Consider the following 23,471-nt stretch of genomic DNA (forward strand, 5'->3'; position numbering starts at 1 on the left):
AGAGGGGCCTTTAGATTGTGATTCATCACTGGTAAAGGGAGCATGGGATAGTATTTCCAAACTGAACTGGAGCCTCCCTGAAATATTTCTAAGAAGAATGCTTCTCCTCTAGTTATCTCTCTGCCTTGCCAGCAGCAATAGAAACTTTGCCATTGCTAAGCTAGCTCTGATTTCCTGAAAGGTGTGTTTGATGTGTACTGTAATAGCATGGATTTTTCCAATTCCCTCCAGCCTTATAAATGCAGGAAGTGGAGTCGATCTGAGTGTAGGCCTGGTGTAGTTGAAAGCGCCTTGGCTTTGGAATTTCGCAGGCCTGGTTTTGAAACCTGAGTTAGCTTTTTGACCTTGAGCAATTAAACTCCCTCTGCTTCTGGTTCTTCATTTGTAAAATACATCATAATGTTGTTGTGAAGATTAAATATGTGTCTGTGAAGCCCTTAGCATAGTGTCAGTGTCTGGCACAAAATAGATTCTCAATGAATAGTAGCTATAATTATAATAAAAATGATTGTTATGAGAAGTTATAAATTTCAAGTTATTTTAAAATGAAAGAATCAACACCAGGGGCCAGCTTTGGAACGAAACAACATCATATATGTCTTGTCTTTATTCCCTGAATAGTTGAAGTTAAGTGCCTAGGGCCATGAATGCTGAATAACGTGCATATAAGCATATACTGGACTCTTAGAGGGGTTGGGAGCTTACGTGTATGTCAAGAGTAAAGTGACATGATGTGATACTGATTAATTTTACCAAAAGTAAAGCAACCTATCATCTTAGATAGATTATCAATTTTTAAAATTTTTATTTGCTCTCCTAAATTAAGTTAGCTCACATATCCCATTTCTCTGCTATTTTTAAAGTATAGTTAATTTACAATGTTGTATTAGTTTCAAGCATACAGCAAAGTGATTCAGTTATACATGTATATATATATTCTTTTTCAGATTCTTTTCCACTATAGATTATTATAAGATATTGAGTAGAGTTCCCTGTGCTATCCAGTAGATCCTTGTTGTTTATCTATTTTATATATAGTCGTGTGTGTCTGTTCATCCCAGTCACCTAATTTATCTCCCCCCACCCCCCTCCCCACCATCCCCTTTGGTAACCATAAGTTTGTTTTCTATGTCTGTGAGTCTATTTCTGTTCTGTAAGTAAGTTCATTTGTATCAGTTTTTTTTAGATTCAACATTTAAGCGATATATGATATTTGTCTTTCTCTGTCTGACTTACTTCACTTGGTATGATAAATTCTAGGTCCACCCATGTTGCTGCAAATGGCATTATTTCATTCTTTTTTAGGGCTGAGTAATATTCCATTGTATATATGTACCACATCTTCTTTATCCATTCCTCTGTCAGTGGACATTTAGGTTGCTTCCATGTCTTGGTTATTGTAACACTGGGGTACATGTATCCTTTCAGATTATGGTTTTCTCCAGATATATGCCCAGGAGTGGGATTGATGGATCATATAGTAGTTCTATTTTTAGTTTTTTAAGGAACCTCCATACTGTTCTCCATAGTGGTTGTACCAATTTACATTCCCACCAACAGTGTAGGAGGGTTCCTTTTTCTCCACACCCTCTTCAGCATCTATTATTTGTAGACTTTTAAATGATGTCCATTCTGACTGGTGTGAAGTGATACCTCATCATAGTTTTGATTCGCATTTCCCTAATAATTAGTGATATTGAGCAGCTTTTCATGTCCCTGTTGGCCATCTGTATGTCTTCTTTGGAGAAATGTCTATTTAGGTCTCCATTTCTCTGCTGTTGAGGCCACTTAATGGTTACTTACAATACTATTAATGCAAAACACAATGATTCTAGTTACTATTTATGAGCCAGATTTATAAATGAGACTCAGAATTGAAAGGGATGATCAAGCTTACCATGATGAAGCCAATATTTGAGTCTGGTTTCTATGAATCTGTAATCTGTGTGTCTTTCTGTTTACTGTTCTATAAACAAATAGATCTTTCCATTTGAAAGAGCTTGATGAAAAATCTCAAAGAGGAAAGACAGAAATTAAATTAGGACTATAGGGTCAAAATAGAAGGATGGGTCACGATTAAGAATATGATCATTTTGATCAGGAATTAGTTATGGCTTAGAATTTGTAAATAATAAAAAGTAAACAAATAACATTGGTCACAAACTCTTTATTAACTCAAAGAAATGTATTATATTATCAACATCTTGAATACATATGTAACTTTACATATACCCTTGCCATTCATTGGTAAATCAATCCCAGATCTAAACACAAATATGTTAAATCACGTTTTTAATAATATGTGGGTGTTCAAGATTAATACATTCATTAGACAAATACTGAGTGCCTACTTTGTGCCAACAGTTTTCTAGGTGCTCGGAATACAGTTGTGATGTGATTTGTTTCTATTAATACAGTATTATTAATTATAAAAATTTATTTTTTTAATTTGTTAGAGTGGCTTTCAGGTTATTCCTATAAAAATTTCATTATCTCTTACTTGTGTTGCAATATCCTTCCTTTAGCGGAGGGCAAGGGGTGGAGTGGATGTTATTGCCACAGGAGTTGCATATAAACACATTGTCTTTTCAAGAAATGAGAAAGATTTTGTGGGTGCCGACTGACATGGTATGCCCATGAAAGTTGGTATATACGTAAGCACCAGCCACTGTATTTCACAGTGTAGAAACTCTTGAAACCCACTGTATCAAAGTGCTTTTAGTATTTCCTAATGAAAATACAGAAACACTGTAATTCTGGGTTTCATGTAGAATAATCCCAAATTAAGACATTTTAAATATTCTCAAAATTTCCTCCAAGGAAAGATACACATATATGTTCTCGACGGTTCTATGCTGACTTTATGTCACACAGACTGCCATCACTGGACAACTCTTCCATCTTCATCTACAATGCAAGCGGAATTCTGATTTCAGGCTAGTCTCTGATAATGAGCAGGACTTGTTTTGTGTGTCTACAGAAAAGATTTTGATTTGAACAACAGCTACTCGTGAGGCTTTGGTTATACAAGCAAAGTATTCATTAGGCTATGAAGAGAAGAGTGTAAGCCAGTGTAATTTAAGATGGACCATATAAAATGTTAGTGAGGAAAGATGGGCCATTTTTGTCCTGTTTTTATATCTGAGGCTGACTATAATTGTTCATCTTACCTGGAAAAAGAAATGCGGTAAAGACAAGGGATGGTGAGAATGGGAAAAAAAAAAAAAAAATGTGAAGGAATTTCCTTGTCTTTAAAGTAGATTGAAGCGGTGGGGAAGGGGAATCAGCCTGGTTCTGGAGAGCTTGAGGGATTTGCAACCTTTTCAGAAGAACACCTTGTGAGGTCAGTGATTAGCCCCCATATTATCCAGTATTACCCTTTTCTGTCACCGAGCGTTTCTATTTTGTAATTTAATCTGGGTAAAACACAAATATTTATATTTTAGTAAGATTGTTAACGTTTCCCAGAAAGGTTTAGTTTTCTCTTCTAGTAAGTGCTTTCCAAAGTATGAATGTGTTTGCCAGAGGCCCTCTATTGTATTTCCAAGATACCTTTTCTCCAGCTGAGACACCAGCAGAAATAGCTGACTTTTTCATAGATGTCAATGGAGAAAAATCAGAAATATTTGACAGAATTTTACTTGACGCCCAACGTGGCTGACATACACCCATTTTGTTCAGGGCCACTTAAAGTGGCATGTGGAGCTTTGCACAAAAGCTTACTTGGACTAGTTTAAGGATCTAAGAAAGACCATGGCTTTATTTATGCGGGTATATTTTTCCTCTCCTATTAGTGAGTAAAGAGGCTGCATTTGCCCTCTCTGGACATGAAGCATTTTCCTAAACCTTCTAATTTGGGGAGAGTTTGTGCCACTGTTGCTGGGGTCCCTCAAGGTACTGGAGATCGTATGTCCCTCCCGCCTGAAAGGGGAGCAGCAGGGCGATGATTCGGTGAAGTTCTGACAATTCCCTCTCTCCCACTCAACTGGCTTTCATGCTCAATGCAATCAATCCCACTGAATAGGAAAATTAGTTCCAGCTTCTACTTTTACCTCTCCAACTAAGTGGTTGAGGAACCTTGGGTAAGTCATTTACCATGCCAGGAAGGGAGAGGGGGCTTATTTTTAAAGCATATTGATTGACTAAGTTGCATTGAAAAGAAACATTAAGGTCTGTTCTGATTACCTCCCAGGAGTGTTTAAATCTAAAATGAGTCAATAGATGACTGTTTTGAATGCTCGTCACTCCTTACCCTCTGCAAGTATATACATGTGCTATAAATAGATAAATAAATATATAAATATACAATTAATTAACTAAAATATTGGTGTGTATATATACCAGTACCATATACTGTAAAAATACCTTCTGCAAATATATATATGCATATTAATATTCATACGTATAAATACCTTCTGAAAAAATATATATGTAAATATATGCACATATATATGTGTACACCAACACCAATATCATATACTAATAAAAGTTGGGCGTATTTTTTAAAGTATATCGATTGGATAAGTTGCTCTTGAATCAGGTAATCTTAGATTAGATGACTGAGTTAATGACCATCAGCAAAGGGTACATCTAAATCTGGCTTGGGTTTCTTTCAGATTCAAACTCAGATGACTTTGACCCTGCTTCCACCAAGAGCAAGTATGACTCTCTGGATTTCGATAGTTTACTGAAAGAAGCCCAGAGAAGCTTGCGCAGGTAACATGTTCCCTGGCTGAGGATGACAGAGGGACGGTGAATACCTCACGGGACAGCGCGTCCTTCCCTAACAGACTGTTGCAAGTCATACTTAGGAATTTCTCCTACTTTACACTCTCTGTACAAAAACAAAACAAAACAACAACAATACAACAAGAACAACAATGGTTTACATGAACACAGCTGCTGAAGAGGCAAGAGACAGAATGGAAACCCAGTAAGCACATGTTTATTTATGGGTGTCAGCTTTGCTTTCCCTGAGTCTCTTGGTGATGGAGTGTGTGTGTGTGTGTGGGTGTGTGTGTGTGTGTGTGTGTGTGTGTGTGTGTACGCGGTGTGTGTGTTTGCCTGGTTTGGGGGAAGTGTGTATGTACAGGTGGGGACTGGGGGCACCTGAACCAGAGCGTGCAAGGGCAAACCACTTCAAATGGCAGCAGTTCCATGAAGACACACTTAAAACCTAGAACTTCAAAATGTTCATATTCTATTCAAAAGGAAAAAAAAATGTGTACATCCAAAAGGAAAGAAAACCAACCAACCACAAGCCACCCTAAAATGACAGCCACTGATGTCTGGGCATCAGCCTCCGTACTCTGTTTTTTTTAAGAAAGTGCAACATCAACTTGAAGCAAGCTTTCTCTCATAACGTAATGATTATATGACAATCCCGAAGAAACTGCAGGTTCCGTAGAACTCATATCCTTTCTCTCTCTCTCCCTTTTTTTCTTTCTTTTTTTCCTTTTTCCTTTTGCCATGGAATCTGGGTGGGAAAGGATACTTCGGGCACCGAGCTCAACTTTCCTAACATCTTGAAGTTTCTGTAGTTCGTCCTTTCTCATGACACCCATGTAAATGTCCAAAATGTTGATCTTCCACAGCGAATTTCAAAAGCCTTGTCAATGGTCAAGCGTGCAGCTTGTTCAGTGGTTCTTTCTTAGGAGCGAGCACGGTGTTACATTGCTAATGGGAGTTGGGTAGAACTCTCTGGGATGTGTTCAGATAGTATAATTGCTACATTCTCTGATGTAGTTAAGTATTTACAGATGTTAAATGGAGTATTTTTATTTTGTGTACATACGATACAATGATGTTCTTTTTTTGTTACAGCTATGCACTGTAAATGCAGCCTTCTTTTCAAAACTGCTAAATTTTTCTTAATCGAGAATATTCAAATGTAACTATGAGGTGAAACAATTATTGTACACTAACATATTTAGAAGCTGAACTTACCGCTTATATATATTTGATTGTAAAACAAAGCAAACAAACAAAAAAGGACAGTGTGTGTGTCCGTTGAGTGCAACACAACAAATCGATGCTTTACGCACAACCATCCCTTCTTAGGTGAGCTTCGATCCAAGCATCTTGTCAAGAAATCTCCTAGCCCCCTAAAGGTATTAACCACTTCTGCGATATTTTTCCACATTTTCTTGTTGCTTGTTTTTCTTTGAAGTTTTATACACTGGATTTGTTAGGGGAATGAAATTTTCTCATCTAAAATTTTTCTAGAAGATATCATGATTTTATGTAAAGTCTCTCAATGGGTAACCATTAAGAAATGTTTTTATTTTCTCTATCAACAGTAGTTTTGAAACTAGAGGTCAGAAATCTTTTTAAAATGCTGTTTTGTTTTAATTTTTGTGATTTTAATTTGATACAAAATGCTGAGGTAATAATTACAGTATGATTTTTACAATAATTAATGTGTGTCTGAAGACTATCTTTGAAGCCAGTATCTCTTTCCCTTGGCAGAGTATGATGATGGTATTTATCTGTATTTTTTACAGTTATGCATCCTGTATAAATACTGATATTTCATTCCTTTGTTTACTAAAGAGACATATTTATCAGTTGCAGATAGCCTATTTATTATAAATTATGAGATGATGAAAATAATAAAGCCAGTGGAAATTTTCTACCTAGGATGCATGGCAATTGTCAGGTTGGAGTTAGTGTTTCATTTGGGAAATTCCGCTTTTGCAGAAGCAGTGTTTCTACTTGCACTAGCATGGCCTCTGACGTGACCATGAAGTTGTTCTTGATGACATTGCTTCTGCTAAATTCAATAAAAACTTCAGAAAAACCTCCATTTTTGAGCATCAGGATTTCCTCTGAGTGTGGAGCCCTGGAATGGAAGTCAGTAAAGTTTGGCGTGTATATTCAAGTTTCTAAATTGAGATTCGATCACAGTTTGGCCGACATGACTTTCCTGGAAGACATGATATACCTACTACGTAATCGTTCTTTTCCTTTCTCTCGCCCAACACAATCTTATAAAATGGATTTCACCCCCAGGCCAATGCAGCTCATTTTGAAAGCTGCATTCATTTATCACCAGCATATTGTGTTCTGAGTGAATCCACTGTCTGTCCTGTCGGATGCTTGCTTGAGTTTTTGGCTTCTTATTTCTAAGTAGATAGAAAGCAATAAAAATACTATGAAATAAAAGAACTTGTTCACAGGTCCTGCGTTACGACCGTAACACATCTTTAATCCGCCTAATTCTTGTTGTTCCGTAGGTTAAATGCAGGTATTTTAACTCTGTGTGGACGCCAAACTAAAGTTTACAGTCTTTCTTTCTGAATTTTGAGTATCTTCTGTTGTAGAATAAGAATAAAAAAAAGACTATTAAGAGCAATAAATTATTTTTAAGAAATCAATATTTAGTAAATCATATTATGTGTTCAAGGACCAGATGCTTTCTCTATTTTGCCTTGAAATTTTTTGTGATCCAATTTTCAATACATTCTCCTTTTTGCCCTGGATTGTTGACATGAGTAAAAATCTAGGTTTCTTTTCTTACTTATGAAAAGACAACACTACAGATTTCATGTTGAGGACTCATTTATCCCCCCTTCTGGCCTGACAAATATTGTTACCATGAAGATAGTTTTCTTCCATGGACTTCAAATTGCATCTAAAATTAGTGCAAAGAGAGACTCACTAGACCATCCAAATAGAGCTTTTGTATCTTATGCAGACACTGTGGGTAGCCCATCAAAATGTAAACTGTGTTCCTTTTATTTTTATTTTTTAAATTTTTTTTGGAGAGAATATTTCAAATGAACACATGCACCCCATCATCACTGGAGGCAAATTTCAGCATAGATCTGTAGGATTTTTAGATGACCCCGGGCCATTGCCTTCATGCTGTGGTAAGTACCACATCTACAATTTTGGTAACTGAACTGGTGCTTTAGAAATGTGGGGTTTTGTGTTTTTTTTTCAAGAGATGTAGCAGAATAATTCTTCCAGTGCAACAAAATCAATTTTTGCTAAACGACTCTGAGAGCAACGGTTGGGCTGTCAACATTCAAAGCAGCAGAGAGGGAACTTTGCACTATTGGGGTATGATGGTTGGGTCAGTTGAAAAAAAGGAAACCTTTTCATGCCTTTAGATGTGAACTTACAGTAGGTAATGATTATGTGTCCTTTTTTGATGGCTGTAACGAGAACTTCAATCACTGTAGTCTAAGACCTGATCTATAGATGACCTAGAATAGCCATGTAATATAATGTGATGATTCTAAATTTGTACCTATGTGACAGACATTTTTCAATAATATGAACTGCTGATTTGATGGAGCTACTATAAGATTTGTAGGTGAAAGTGTAATACTGTTGGTTGAACTATGCTGAAGAGGGAAAGTGAGCGATCAGTTGAGCCCTTGTCGGGCTTTTTATTTTTCCCACCTGCCAACTCTACATGTATTGTTGTGGTTTTATTCATTGTATGAAAATTCCTGTGATTTTTTTTTTAAATGTGCAGTACACATCAGCCTCACTGAGCTAATAAAGGGAAACGAATGTTTCAAATCTACTTCTGCTTTTCTTATTTATCATAACCAAGCTCCTGGCATATTCCTCAGATCAGTACACATTACTTGCTTATCGTTATTCTGTTTCCTCTCTGGATCTCCCCCCTCCCCCTGCTTTTCCGTATTCATGGATGGATTTCAGCTCTAAGGTAACATGCACCTTCTGTATTTTACCTTGTCTCCTTTCAAATGGCAAAGGCGGAAGTGGTGATTTCTATAATGAGAAGTGATGTGGGACTTTATCAAACGGATTAGCTCTGTTTTTGTACTTAACCCTGGAAAGTGTGAATTTTAAGTGCAAGCCACTGCCCCTAGTGAGAAACCTGCTAAATATGTCAGCTTAGGAAGCAATTCTACTCTAATGGACTGAATTTTTTTTTATTGACAGTTGATTTACAATGTTATGTTAGTTTCTGGTGTATAGCATGGACTGAATATTTTTTGAAGACTTGTAACAGAATGCATCTCCCTGTCCCCCCGTCATATGTAAGTCATCAGGTTAAATATGGGACAAGCTGATAGATTGCTGCTGGTACGGCTTGCTGTCAGGATGTCCACTGCACCTTGTAGGTGATTGGTGATCTTCATGACAGAGATTGCAGAGAATGTGTTATTAGTGCTCTGCCATGTCCAGATTTCAGATGTGGTCCTCACTCCCAGCCACTTGCATTGCAAGATTCAGCATAAGCCTAGACATGGGGAAAGGTGGCTAAATATATTCCAGCTCCCAGCCCCCACCCCTTTCTCCTACAGAAAAACGTATTTGTAATTATTGGAAATGTGATAGAGCTATCAATAGTACATCGAAATCTACTAAATAACACAAGAAGCACTTCCCATGGCTCTCTGTCTATTTTATAGCACTGTAAGATTTGCCAATTATTTTATGAAAATAGAAAATAAAAACTTAACCGTTATCTTACCCAAATACTGCATTCATCTACAACTGTGATTCAGTCAGTGGATAAGCCTCAGATTGTGACTTGTCTCCACTGGTGTTTAAATTGTATAGGGCATTTTGAATCTTCTGGCTGGAATTAGCAAGGGCAATAGAATAATGACAGTCTTCCTTTTAAAGGGTTAACTTTTTTACCCTTAAAAACCTTTTGAGGGTAAAGAGGGATTTTTAAGAAAAAAAAAAAAGGAGTAGCCACTAGTCTTACACAGGGGCATCCTGATTAGAGATAGAGGATTCATTTGATGTTGTCCTCAAACATTAAATCGCTTCCATCCTTAATGATACTAATGGCAAAATAATTATTGAAGCCAAAATTAGGCTGACTAAAATAAATGAACACTGGATATGAATAGTTTATTTAAAAGGAGATTGTTTCCATTCAAAAGTCCTCCAAACTAATCTGTTTAAAGTATACAATGTGATATTGGTTCAAAATCCTTTTTCAGCATTGCCAGTTTTGTCTTAATTGTAGCATTATTTAGCTGATCACTGGGTATAATTTACAGCTCTGAGAGCACCGCTATACTCATTTGACACTAGCGTCACTAGCTACACAGTCGTAACTCAGTATTAATCATAGAATGTTATAACCAAGATGTACTTTTTGCAATGTTTATATTAATCTTGTATTTTGCAATTCTCTTTACCATTTCTTATTTTCAAACACAGTATACACTATTATAAATCAATCTTCACACTTTATCAAACAGCAGAGAGCAATAAATAAGGTCACAACTCATAGAGGAGCTCCTTGGAGGTTTGGAACATCATGATTTAAATCTCAGAAAGATTTAATCAAAAGCTGAATTAATCCCTGGGGAAAAAGATGCTGTATAGATTCTATTGATAGGCACAAAGCAGCCTATTTCTTTTCACTGGTCTCTGTTAACATGTTGGGGAAGAGGAACAAAGTTTCTTCTATGAGAAAGAAAATAAGATTTCCTTGGTGGGGAAGGATAATATGCAATGAGCTTTGGGTCATGTTTCTTCCCTTTCAATCAACATGGTCCTTTTTATTCTACTTACCGCGACATTATCTACTCTTCTAGTTCATGGTTTCAGTTAAATGTCCTCTACCCTCCTGCTCCCCTCAGTATATCCCATGTGATTCCAGTAATTCTGCAAAGCCCCACAAGCTTCACTCCAGTCAAGCATGTGGAATGTGTGGGTCACATGAGCTTGTTTCCTGGGCTTCTGTTGTAACCAGGTGACTGCCCCCGGGGCAAATTCTCAGCATTCAGGGACGCTGGAAACTTGCAGGAAGAAATGATCAGAAAATTTGGATATTTCTAGGACCAGGTTCCCACTGAAAAGCCTAACACTTTTCCTTGATTAGGATGTATGATAAGGACAAGAGACCACCCCCTTCCCCGCTGCCTCTTTTCTGTCCATCATTCTTACAGGAATGTGATCATATTCCTTTTAACCCTAAAACCATTACTTACCATCGGCTGACTTATAAAAGGGGAAGAGTGGAATTAATTAATTGAAAAAAGTGAGAGAACTTTTAGAGGAGAAAACCAAATGATCCTATAATATTTTCCTGATTAAATTAAATGAGCATAATTATACATGCACATATGCACGCCAAGGCATTAGTATCATCAAGAACCTTAAAATATTGTATTGTTCCAAATGTATGCAGATAACACTTACTGAAGGTGAGTAGCCAGTGTGATATTTAAATTTGCATATTGACCATTTTCATATATTAATTTCTAGTAGGAAGAAGCTGAATTTTTAGGGAAAGTCCTGGGTTGATTTAGAAAAAATGTTGTACTTCTGCTCGTTTTGGAACATTGGGAGCACTTAGCAGCATTATCTTTTTTTCCATGTAGTTTTCTGTGATGGATTTTCAACCAGATGACATCCAAGTGAAAGCTGAAATTAAATGGGAAGGAAAGAATGTTAAGTGGTAAAATCCTAAGTAGCTTATTAGACTACTTAATTGGAGAGAATTTATTTTTGCCGTTGTTAGGAACTCTATCATCAAGCTTCTCTTTAACATTACTAATTGATGAGAAAAAGGGGGACTATAGTAATATAGCTACCACACAATACTCTCCAGCAGGTCATTTAAGGGAATTCACAGGTACTTTCCTTTGATTGACTTTGGTGGTGTTGAAAATCATTCATATCAATGCTCTTAAATGGAACTTCATTTCCAACCAGGTCTCTTATTCCTACCAGAGCTTCCCAGCACACTTAAGACTTAAAGAAAATGAGGCTGTGTTTGTTCCTAGTTTAATCATTTGGCATGTTTTCAGCTTGATTGCTATACCCTTTAATCAAATGACTCATGTTTTGTAGTACTTAGAGGTATTGCCCTCTGTAAGCATGTCACTATTTGTTGGTAGGAATGTGTGTACACTATCACAGAATGATGGTTAATTACTCTGCTTGCCAGAGAAGGATAAGTTAGTAATCAGGTGACACAACATGTGATGTGGCCATGTTACTTTCGTGTCAGGTAACTTCATGATCAAGGGCAACACATGGCCTAATGTTCCTCCAGTTATCTGGCTACAAAACATCCTGGTACTATTCAATGAGCTGCCTTTCCCAGGGTCAACATCTGAATCTCTATCAAACCATCCAATAGGAAAATGATTAGAAGGAAAGCAAAAATTGGAGTTCTCCACCAAATGTTTGGCCTTTGTGTCTGAGGTTGAGAAGTACCTGTGTGTTATGGCTGACATTTTCCCATTTTTAATGGCAGGTATGGTGACATCCATAGAGAGTGTCGGTGTATGCGCCTGATGAATGAAACAAGTGATGGAGAGCTCATAAGAGTTCCTCTGTCACATGGTGCCAGGGTCTCATTGAACCACATTCTGCCATGACTCACCATGGCAAGTACTAAAACTAGAAAGGTCAGCTGAAGGAAAGAGAAGGAATAAATAGAAGGTTAACCAAACACATTTGAACTTCAGGTACAGAGCAAGGTTTGGGCAAAGATTCCCCCTGGTTTCTTATTTGCCTTTTATGCCAACTCAGCCTGTGGGATTATATAAACAAAATGGGCAATTGAACTGCGAGGGCAGTGGAGCTGTGAATAAGAGAATGGACCTTACAAAGCTGGTTCCATATGTGTGTGTGTTTCTGTGTCAGCTAGACAGCAATTGGCCTTTACCGACCTGGTGTTTGCTTGGAGGAGTTATTAAAATCCTGTTTACTGCCTGGGTTGTTAACATTGGTGGGAGGCTCTTAGAGGTTTCCCTAATGAGGTTTTCGGAGAGAAATTTTCAGCTTTACTTTTGGGGAATGATAAAAAGATACCACAGGTACATACAATAAACAGGACTCTTCACCTTCCAATGATGCGTTGCAGAAGATCCCATTTTTTCCTTCTAATTGGTTCAGTTTCACCATCCCCAGAGTCACCACCTGCAGCAAGGGAGCCTCAGAGACTTGCAGCATTTTGAAGGTTAAACTTGAACCCCCTCAAAAGTCATATCTGTTAGATACCATGGAGACATTTAAATTCATGGCAATGGGATGATTTAAAGGCATCATTTGCTCTTTTTTTTGCATGCTCTTAAAAACTTAACCTTACCATCTCCATTTGGAAACTTGATCAACTTGGAGGCTTCTGTTCTCGGAATCTGGTCTTAGTGACACACCTGGCTGTTTGGTTGCTCAGCAATTCCACCTCAGATAACGATGGTACTTAATCTGAGTCTTTTCCTCTAACATCTTAATTTTCAAATTAGATGAATCTTTCTGCTGCAGTAAGAAGGCTAATATGAAAAGCTATCTTCCATTCGAAAGTCCAGCAAATTCAGGCTGTGATTAAAACAGTGAGGATAATGGTAATGACTATGGTGGTATCAGCTAACATTTATTGTGGGCTTACAATCTTCTAGTCACTTTGCTTGACTCTTTATGTGAATTTTCTTGATAAATCCTCCTAAGTAAAGAATGAGGTAATGTACCATTATTCTCACCTTATAGAGGAGAAAATGGAGGTGTAGAGAATCTGCCAACATTTGGGTAAAGTCCAGTTGACCCTAACACTTATTTAATTGACTATTTCCTATATATAATGCCTCCACCAATAAAATATTAATGCCCAAAAGAAAACATTTTTCTGTTGGAGGTGATTGAAAAGTTGGTGTGGTTTTGTTGCTACCATCTTGTTAGAATGAATGAATGTTATGTAATGCATTCATTCATTCTGCATTCACTGAACACTTCCAATGGGCCAGAAACCATACTAGGTACTAGGAGCAGAAGGGACTAGTTGACAATATAGTAAGAAAAAATTAAACTGTGTGTTTACTAATAACAACAGCAGGGCACTCTTAGCAGGAGTGTGAGAGAGAAAGTGTGTGTGTATGTGTGTGTGTACACATACACAAGTATATATGTATATATGTACAGTTGATCCTTGAACAACATGGAGTTAGGAGTGCCTACAACTTGTGTAGTCAAAAATCCAAGAATATCTTTACAGTCAGCCCTCCATATCCATGGTTCCACATCGCATCATATTTAAAAATCCAAGTATAAGTGGACCCTAGCAGTTCAAACCCATGTTGTCCAAGGGTCAACTGTATATGTATACATGTATATATGTATATGTGTGTATGTACATATGTGTGTATACGTGTGTATACATATATGCATATGTATATGTGTGTGTGCGTGTGTATTTGTGTTTTCTGGAAGGTATATTGCGGTATTACTAATGTCTATGAGGTTGAGGCCAGAGATTCTCATACTTAATGGGCAGGAATGGCAAAGTGCTGTGATCCCATGGTAAACGATTTGATTTAAAAGGACTGCCAATCAACTTTAAAAAAAGTAGACCTCCTCCCTGCATTAAAATTAAATTGGAGTTGGTGCACCATTACCACTTAGGTATTCAATAACAAAAATAATCAATATTTGATAACTCTTTACGGTTTTCCCAACACTATTTAAAAGTTTCTCGGTTAAAGCTAAGCTATGTGACAAGCTGAAGGCGTAATCACTAGGCACCTTTTGACTGCTTTCTCTTTCCTGTGTGTATAGTCATTTTCATCTTGAATATCAGCTGTTCATGATAGAGGACCTTCTTAAAATTTCTCAGGTGTGTTTTGTCTGGATTTCTCTCTCCAGTGCTAACATTTCTACAGTAAGGTCTTAGGATTACTGTGGAAAGCAATCAATCACTAGACACCCACAGTTTGAGTTTATGGATGGCCTTTTGGGGGTAGTGTCCATGTTGTACCTGGAATCAAGAGTAGAGAAAAGAGGGCTCAGTTTCTAACACTGCAATATTTGGGCTACATTTCCAATCCAGTGTCCAAGCTCAACGAGGTCAGTTAAAATTATAAAGAGGGCAAAAAGAACAAAATAATGCCATTTGCAGCAACATGGATGCAACTAGCGATTATCATACTAAGTGAAATAAGTCAGAAAGAGAAAAATACCAGATGATATCATTTATATGTGGAATCTAAAATATGACACAAATGAACCTATCTATGAAACAGAAACAGAATTACAGACATAGAGAATAAACTGGTGATTGCCAAGGGGGCTTGGGGGAGGGCTGGAGTGGGAGGTCGGGGTTAGCAGATGTAAGCTGTTATATATAGGATGGATAAACAAGGTCCTACTGTATAGCACAGAGAACTATATTCAACATCCTATGATAAACCACAATGAAAAGAATATAAAAAAGAATGTGCGTGTGTATATATATATATATATATATATATATATATATATATATATATATATATGTATGTATGTGTAACTGAATCACTTTGCTGTACAGCAGTAACTAACACAACATTGTAAATCAACTATACTCCAATAAAAAATAAATAAATAAAAAGAAAAAAATTATAAACAGGGAAGAGGGGTAGTTCATCACAGACTTTGGTCTTTGGCATTCTACGAACCTTAAAAAAATAGTCTAGGGCTATCAGTCTCCAGGGTAAGAGAAAACATTCCAGCAATGACTGGCTTAACAATGGCTGCAAAATGGATACTGTCACAGACTCTTTTTAAAATGTTTTTAAGGTTTAATCAGAAAACATACCAAACAGACACGTAAGTGCATAAAATATTCGAATAGAGCCTCATGTATGAGATCTTAACATTTTACCCTCTATGCTTAAGATCGCTCTGAAAAAAATCACATACCCATCTCTTTTTTTCTCCTTCCCTCCTCAGTAGTGACCTGTCTCCTGTGGTTGGCGTGTTGCTATTCCCATCCATTTCTTTTTCTGTTAACTACCTTTCCACGTCTCCAAAAGCGAGATGCAGTATTATGTTGTGCCTTTTGAAAATTTACATAATGTTTTCCCACCGTACGGTATCCTTTTTGCAATTTGCCAGTGGTGCCTTTTAATGCAAATGCAATTAGAACAATTCAGCCTTGCTGTAAGCCAGAAGGAAATCCTTCTTTCCAGGTGTTTGGAGTTGCCTTAGCAGCTGCTCAACTGTCCCAGCCAATCATTCTTCACAGCATTCCTGACATTCATCTTGGTTTCCTATTTATCACTTTGGCGCATGGTTAAGTGCATTTATGCAATATCTTTAAAAGTCTTCGACCCTCGATCCACACCCTCATCTAGCTTATTGAGTGGTTATAAAGTTATTCCAAGGGAACAGGGGGTCATAAAATCACAGAAGTTGAAAACCCATACCTACGTAGTTTTTTTGTTTTTTTGTTTTTTTTAATAATAGAATGGGTTCTGATGTTTCTTCTCTGTTAAATCAGAGATTTTTGCTAGACTCCTAACCTTTCCATTCCCACATACCTGTGAATGGCCATGCCCTCTCCAAAGAGGACATTGGGAAGCCCCAGCACTGAAGAAATTATTTCTTGTAATAGTAACCGATTAAACTAGTTACCAGCTGGGGAGCATGTTTCAGCACTTAAGTTAATTGAACTGTTGCAAACTAAATATGATTCTAAATTGTTTCAGTATTCTAAAGCACTTCATGCGTGCAGACAAAAATGAAAAAAAATTACCAAATCGGTTTGAAATGTGCAAATCGGGCATATAGCGCTGACATTTAGATCTATGACCTGATAACTCTGCAGTAGGTACATTGAAAAACTTTGTGGGCTTATTTGTTTTTCTTCTTTTGCTGAGCTCTCCTTTGAAACCCCTGAACCAATACTTGATGTGATATTCAATACGTGGAAGTCAGACTGCAATCAGAAGGGGAACTGTCTGCATCAGGGTTTTTCTACTAATTTTCCCAGAAAATAAGCTCTTCGTGATTCGTTTCATGGACCAAGGAAGAAAGGAATTGATGAAAGGATGTTGAGGTTAATAGAGGAAATGCAGGGGTTTTTTGTTTTTGTTTTTTTTTTCTGGGAGAATCTGGCTAGAATGTAGTTTGTGTATCTGTTTGGAGGGCATGGTTTTCCTTGAGGGGGTGGCCTTTCTGTATTGAGGACCACTGTACACAATCAGTGAATATTTAAATTGAAGAAGGAGGTGGTCCTGAAGTAAATCCGGATGGCAGAAGATGCTACTCACCCATCGGATATGTCTCTTCTTCTTCTTCATGTCTCCCCCATCACCCAACATATATACAGATGGTATTCCATTTCCAGAGCTTTCTGTGGCTGTGAATTTTCCAACCCTCTACATGATCAGGCCAGGGGCTGGGACGGGATGGGTAGTTTAAGAAGCTTGGATGGGCTGTGAACCTCTCTGCAGCTTAATGAATCACCGTGAGTAACAAGTTACACAATTCTTACATCCCTCCAAGGTCATCCTTCCCCCTCCCAAAGGAAACTTACGAATAAGATGAAGTGAAATACCATATCCACTGACTTCATGGACTCTATCTGAGAAGATAAATAAAACTCAAAGAATGATAGAATTAACACCAGGAGGAGAGTCTTAGGGGACACAGTCAAGGATGCTCAGGGTCATAGTGGATAAGTCCCTGGCTTCAGGTTGCACGATGGTAGAGTCTGGGTTAGAATACAGGCTGTCATTGTTATTTCAGTGACATCACAAGTTGCTGGGCACCATACAATATCAGAACGCGAACCAGCAACACATTGACAAAAACAAACTCACGCAGAATAATTAACTACTAATGAGGCAGTTGCATCCACAGTATGAGTTGAGAGGTTCATGGCAGATGCCTTTCTCCAAAATATCTCTTCTATGGCTGACCAATCATATTGGAAATTCAACACTTGGTGATTCATATAGGTTTTAATTAAACTGAAAGTACTCTTGGGAAAGATGAAAAACTATGGCCATTACCAGTTCTAACTCACTGTTGCTCAGATCATTTCAAGATAATAGGTGGTTGTGTTAGACACAAAGTGAGAGAAATTGGAAAACCCAAGTCCTCCCTCCCTGAAGGAAGGCAGGAAGGACAGTGACACTGGGTGGTCAGAAGAAGGGCACACAGTGAGTGTGTCCTTGGCTCCATTATCATGCTAAAGTTTGAGTGAGTTCCTACAAGAAGATGTAATACTCACTTGTAGTCTCAATATCTAAGAACTTTCTTTCTCACTTATTTAGACATTCATTAAACATTTATTTAATATGTACTTTGAGCTAGACCTGGAAGGGAAGAATAATGTAGTTTCTACATTTAAGAAACTCCTAATCAAGTGTGGAGACATGCAGAGTACTTGACAAACGTTACAAAAACACCTGCTATGTCCCAGACACTGTTGTCATCACCAGAGGTAGCAAAAACCAATTAATGAGATACCCTGTCCTCAAGGAATTTGCAGCCTGGTGATTGCATATACAATGTAATGAGTGAACAATTCAGAAATGTCCCAAGATCTATGGGAACAAATTTATTTCTCATAAGGGAGAATGGACAGTGAAAGCTCCATGGGATTTGTTTTTAATATTTATTTATTTATATGGCTGCGCTGGGTCTTAGTTGCGGCACGTGGATCTTTGTTGCAACATTCCAGCTCTTAGTTGTGGCATGTGGGGTCTAGTTCCCGGACCAGGTCTCAAACCCGGGCCCCCTGCATTGGGAGTGCAGAGTCTTAACCACTGGACCACCAGGGAAGTCCCTCCATGGGATCTTTATTAACAGAACTGACCGTGATATGTGGAACTGGGCAGTGGGAGAAGCAGAAGCAGTAAAACTCTCTCTTTCCCCAGAATCTCTCCTCAAATAGGGAACATTCAAGATTTCCCTAAAATGTCTGCCTGTGAATACTTGCCATCCTTCATTGACTTAGCTCAAGTGTTGCCTTTTCTACAAATACTTTCCATACCTATCTCTCCCCACTTTCTGCCCCAGATTTGCAGAACTAACTTCTTCATTTTTACATCTTCTGTGTATACACCTGACTGGATAGATGAATGAAAAGTTGACAGAATTTTCAGTTTTCGCTAAACGAATCCCCAAATGCCCTGGCTCTGAATCGTTTCTGGAAGATCATTCTTCTCAAGCTCCTATAAAAAGGGCAATTTATGATTCTTGATATGGAAAAATGGTCCCTCAAGACTTCTCTGAGAAATTGGGTGTAAGGAATACTCACATGATGGCATTTTCCCTCTTCTGCCTCTTTCAAAGAACCACCCCCTGAAACGAGAGCCTGCTATGACAGAATGTGATTTCTTCATTTGAGGGCGGTCATGATGAACTGGTTCTATGGGGTCCATGAGAAACATGGGCTCTTTCCTCAGAGCTTTACAACTCATCCTCCCCCACCCCTCCCCCGGCCACCGCAGGCTAGTTCTGGGGAGGAATCTGTCTGTTTATTGCTTCTAAACATACTTTGCTTTTCTTTGCTAGCAGCATAGTTCTGATGGAATCCTTGGATTACACATCACCCAGGCCATCCTTTATGGTTCTTTAGCCAAGTGGGAACTTGGTTCAGGCAAGGGGGCTGCTGATGACTGGGGTGCAAATAGAGCTTTCCCAGGAGTTGGTCATTATTTTCACATTCTGGTTATAGCTTTAGGGAAACTTCTCTGGGGGCATAGAGATTTCTGCTGATCCAAACAACTTAGGGAATGTTGAAACTTAGCCCAAAAGCCCCACCTGAGCAGAAATGGCAGAAGCTGGGGAGGTTTGCTCGTGCCTTCCAAATATCTATCCAAAAAGTCTCATTTCTGCTATTTCTACGGCCAAATGAATTGTCACATCCATGTGCATCCCTTACCCAGCAATCTGTTTATCAAGAAAGAGAAGCCTGTTGTCTCCCAATTTCTACTTTCCAGGTGACTGATATTAATTAGTTTGCAGCAAGCACAATTTATCTCTAGCTGAAACCAAAGCAGATGAAAATGCTGCCATGCAGTAAGATTTCTTTTCTTGAAACGATGAATGGGATGAAGATACTTATCTGGGAGAACAGGTTTCAGGTGGAGCTTCCATCAGCCATACTCTGAAATGCGTTGTTAAACTATGGCTGATCTGGGTAAGGAATAAAAATAGCTTGTCATATTTTGACGACATTAACTCATTTCCAACACAAGAGGCCAAGGCCCCAGCACAATGATAGACTCTTTCTGAAAGTAGAAAGTGCCGACTCTGTTAATAACTCTGGAGCTAGTTCTCAATTATTGGCATTTCTTGAAAGATATCACTAATTTCCTCAAAGCTCTGGCACCACTTTAGAATTCATCTCAGTGCCCCAATGCAGAGAACAAAGCTTTTAAATCAATCTACCCTTTAATTATTATTATTAAGATAACCCCTAAAATTGTCCCTTCTGGCTAGTTTGCATATGGAGTCAGCACCAAACCCCCGAGAAATTGACAAGCAGAAATAATTAGGGCAATTTGACCATGAAATAACTGTCTACTGTAGCTGTGTGATCCCAGCAAATTTATTTCTTGACATTTCTTAGCCTCAGTTTCTTCAGGAGAAAATGGGAAGACAAAGCCCATTCTGTGAGGTTGATATGACGTTTCCTGGGCTAATCTCTGTAAAACCACCGGGGAAATGATGAGAATACTCCCTTTTCTTCTTAGTGGTCCAAATGGGCACTTGAAATACCTTTGAAAAATTGGAAAGCTGTGATGAAATCTGATGTCAAAAAAGACACTTCTTTTTTGTATATATATATATATATTTCAGTTCCTATACACTATGCTAGACGGAGACTAAAGGAAATACAAACAAAAACACAAAACCGTGGTCGGCTCTGGGCTTCAGTTCTGGTCACCAGCTGTATCCCAAGCACTACTTTTCACATCTTTAAAGTGAAAGGGGCAGATAGCTTCCAATTCTAACATGCTATGGAAATAGGAAAATACTCTTAGTGCATTATCCTCTCATCTTTCTCTTTCCATTCTAGCCACCCCTTTGTAGTCTCCTTCATTAGTATTTTTTTTTTCTTCTACTTATCTCTCTCATGTTGATATTCCCCTGGCTTTTTTCTTTAATCATCTTTCTCTTCTTGATGCATGTTCTTGAGATGTATCATTGGCCATGATAACGGTGAGTGCCCGAAGACCATGGCAGATGACTTCTAAATCAATTTCTCTCACCCAAGTCACTCTCCCAAGCTTCAGAGTCATAGACCTACTGGACATTTCCTTTTGAGTTTCTCCTAGAAGTTTAAACACAGTATGTCCCAAACTGAACACATCATCTTACTCCTTAGAAAAATAGACTTATATTCCCCTTTTCAGAGATTGTCATCAACTCAAAATTCCCTGGCAAAAACATGGGAGTCATCATAAATCCTCCCTCTCTTTCATTACCATATCTAATTTCACCAAATCTAAGCTCACCAAGTCTTATTTATTCTACTTCTTTTCAAGCTCTCAAATTTTTCATCTTCATTATTCCAGTTATAACCAATTCCACTATAGCTTCCATTTAGCAGTCAAAATAGTGTTTTGAAAACTCTAAATTTATCCTACCCTGTTCTTAAACCCACTGATGGTTTCACGTGGCTCTCTGGAAACAAACGCAAAGGCCTTATTATTGAGTATAATTTCATCCACGAATGGCCCCTACCATCCCCCAACCATTACTTTTTACCATGCTCCCAGCTCCATGGTTCCGCGGTACTACAGTTTCACTCTTACTCCACCTTTGTAGTTTCTGGAATATACACCCTCAATTCTGTCCTATTTCCAAAACTTTGCAAAAGCTATTCCCTCTACTTGGAATGCCCTCCCTCTCCTGCCGTGTCAGAGAGCCTGAGGGTCTTTTCCCCATACGGTTAAGAGCTCTTGCTTTGAGGTAAGACACACCTAAGATTGAATGCCAGATCTCGTAAGTTAGATCACCTTTAAAATATAAATAACAGTACCCGCTACATAATGTTATTCTAAAGATTAAATATAATGCAGTTAGTATGGCATATGGCACATAGGAACATTCAATCATTGTTAGCTAATGTTTGTCCTTTACAGCGATTCTAAGCTCCTCCCCCCGTCCTGCAACCACACCTCTCTATGCCCTGCTCTGGAATTTAAGCCCCAGGACGTCAGGGACAGAGTCTATTTTGTTCACATTTATTTTGCACTTGTCACTGTGTCTGACCCACAGCAAGGCCACTATAAAATTTGTTATTTCCATCAAGATTCAACTCTAACACTGTTTCTTCTAGGAAGCTTTTATTAACCCCCTGATCTTCCTTCAACATTGGTGCAGTACTTCTCCTAAGTAACAGACTCTGCTATTGGAATGGTTTCTCTTTCTTCTCTAGAGTCTTGAATTTCTGGAGGACAAAAAGACTGTGACATTTATGTCTGAATCCCCAGCACCCTTCCCAGATCCATATAGTAGCACTCAAGAAAAGCTTTTTGAATGAATAAATGGATGAATGAATGGATTATCTCTTTCACTCGTATCTTTTTTTCTCCTGTTTTCCCCTTACCATGCTCCATTTACATTCTGTTCATAAGAATCAGGCAGAGAATATGGAAACCAATGGATGTCAGGCAGGTCAGACTACTCCTTCACCCCAGAGTAGACATTACAGATAGCCCCCTGGTGTTCTGCTAAAATACACATATTGATAGTGGCTCCTGGGTGGAAAGGCTTTTCCATCATAGAAGCTTTAGAAAAGCTTTCCCCTGAGCAAGGGCGTGAGAACCGCATGCCGGAAAAGCCGGAGACCGTGCAGACCTCCCTGAAGGAAGTCTGAAAAGCTGGTATCTAGGCGAGAGTCCACCCTCTGGCTCTGCCCACAGGGTTTAAGTAAGAGCCTGGAGGGACGGTGCATTTCTACAAGCTCCGATGAAAGTGGCTGAGAGATGATCTGAAAAGGAAGAGGACACTGCTGTACTCTGTTCCCTGGGCCATGGCATCCTAACCACCTTGTAGGCCAGGCAAAAAGCCGAGCTGAGCCGGATGCATCAAAATGAAAGGGTTTGTGTGCAAATCAGGGAAGAATTCTGCCAACACCTACAGGACTGGTGCCAGGGAGTTAACATTTGAAAACCTCAGCTCCATGCCAGGCCGTTGTTGGAAAAGCAGCAGATTTTGGAGCAAATGCCAGTAAGGTGCAGAGGGAAAGAAGTGAGGACAAGGACTCCAGGAATTAGCTACTCAGGAATGTTCAAGAAACCTGGTAGCTCTTTTCCTTGTCAAAAAAAAGAAAGAGAGAGAAAAGGACATTCATCGGAGCATTCATCGGAGCAGGTTGCTCAGGGTTTTTAGGGAACTGGCAGGGCAGATGCTACAAGGTCATTGGCGTCAGTGTCAAATGCGAGAACAAAGCGCAGTGACATGAGCTAAGAAATGACTAAGCACTCGAGGCCCTGAGTAGCTAATAGATGGATCCAAATGCCAAGTGAAGCAATTGTCTCAACTCACTTGAATACTTCTGAAGAGGTGATGAAAAAAATAGCGGGAGAGATGGAACCTCTTCTCTTCCAGAATATTCCAAGATGAGGTGATAACATTCCCTTACTCTGTGACTCTGTGATGGTGGTTGATCAAGCTTCCCCTTTAGTCACTTTCTCTGGTGTTTTAGAATGGAAGTTTTAGAACCAGTGCACAACAAGTTTTCCTTTGATTCGGGGGCTTTTATTTTATTTATTTATTTATTTTTACCCACACGA

At 38.5% G+C, this 23,471-nt stretch overlaps 1 protein-coding gene across 2 annotated transcripts in view; it reads left to right on the forward strand.

Annotated features, from left to right (window-relative positions):
* PPARGC1A (PPARG coactivator 1 alpha) overlaps positions 1-6,249 on the forward strand; it is a 293,001-nt gene extending 286,752 nt beyond the window's left edge. For both annotated transcript variants that reach the window (XM_068543148.1, XM_068543150.1), the window contains exon 13: positions 4,617-6,249. In XM_068543148.1, the coding sequence (XP_068399249.1) occupies positions 4,617-4,720 (104 nt within the window). In that variant the 3' untranslated portion in view covers positions 4,721-6,249. The remainder of the gene's footprint in view (positions 1-4,616) is intronic.
* Positions 6,250-23,471: the final 17,222 nt, after the last annotated feature.

Source organism: Eschrichtius robustus, chromosome 4 (assembly GCF_028021215.1).
Source record: "Eschrichtius robustus isolate mEscRob2 chromosome 4, mEscRob2.pri, whole genome shotgun sequence".
Lineage (NCBI taxonomy): Eukaryota > Metazoa > Chordata > Mammalia > Artiodactyla > Eschrichtiidae > Eschrichtius > Eschrichtius robustus.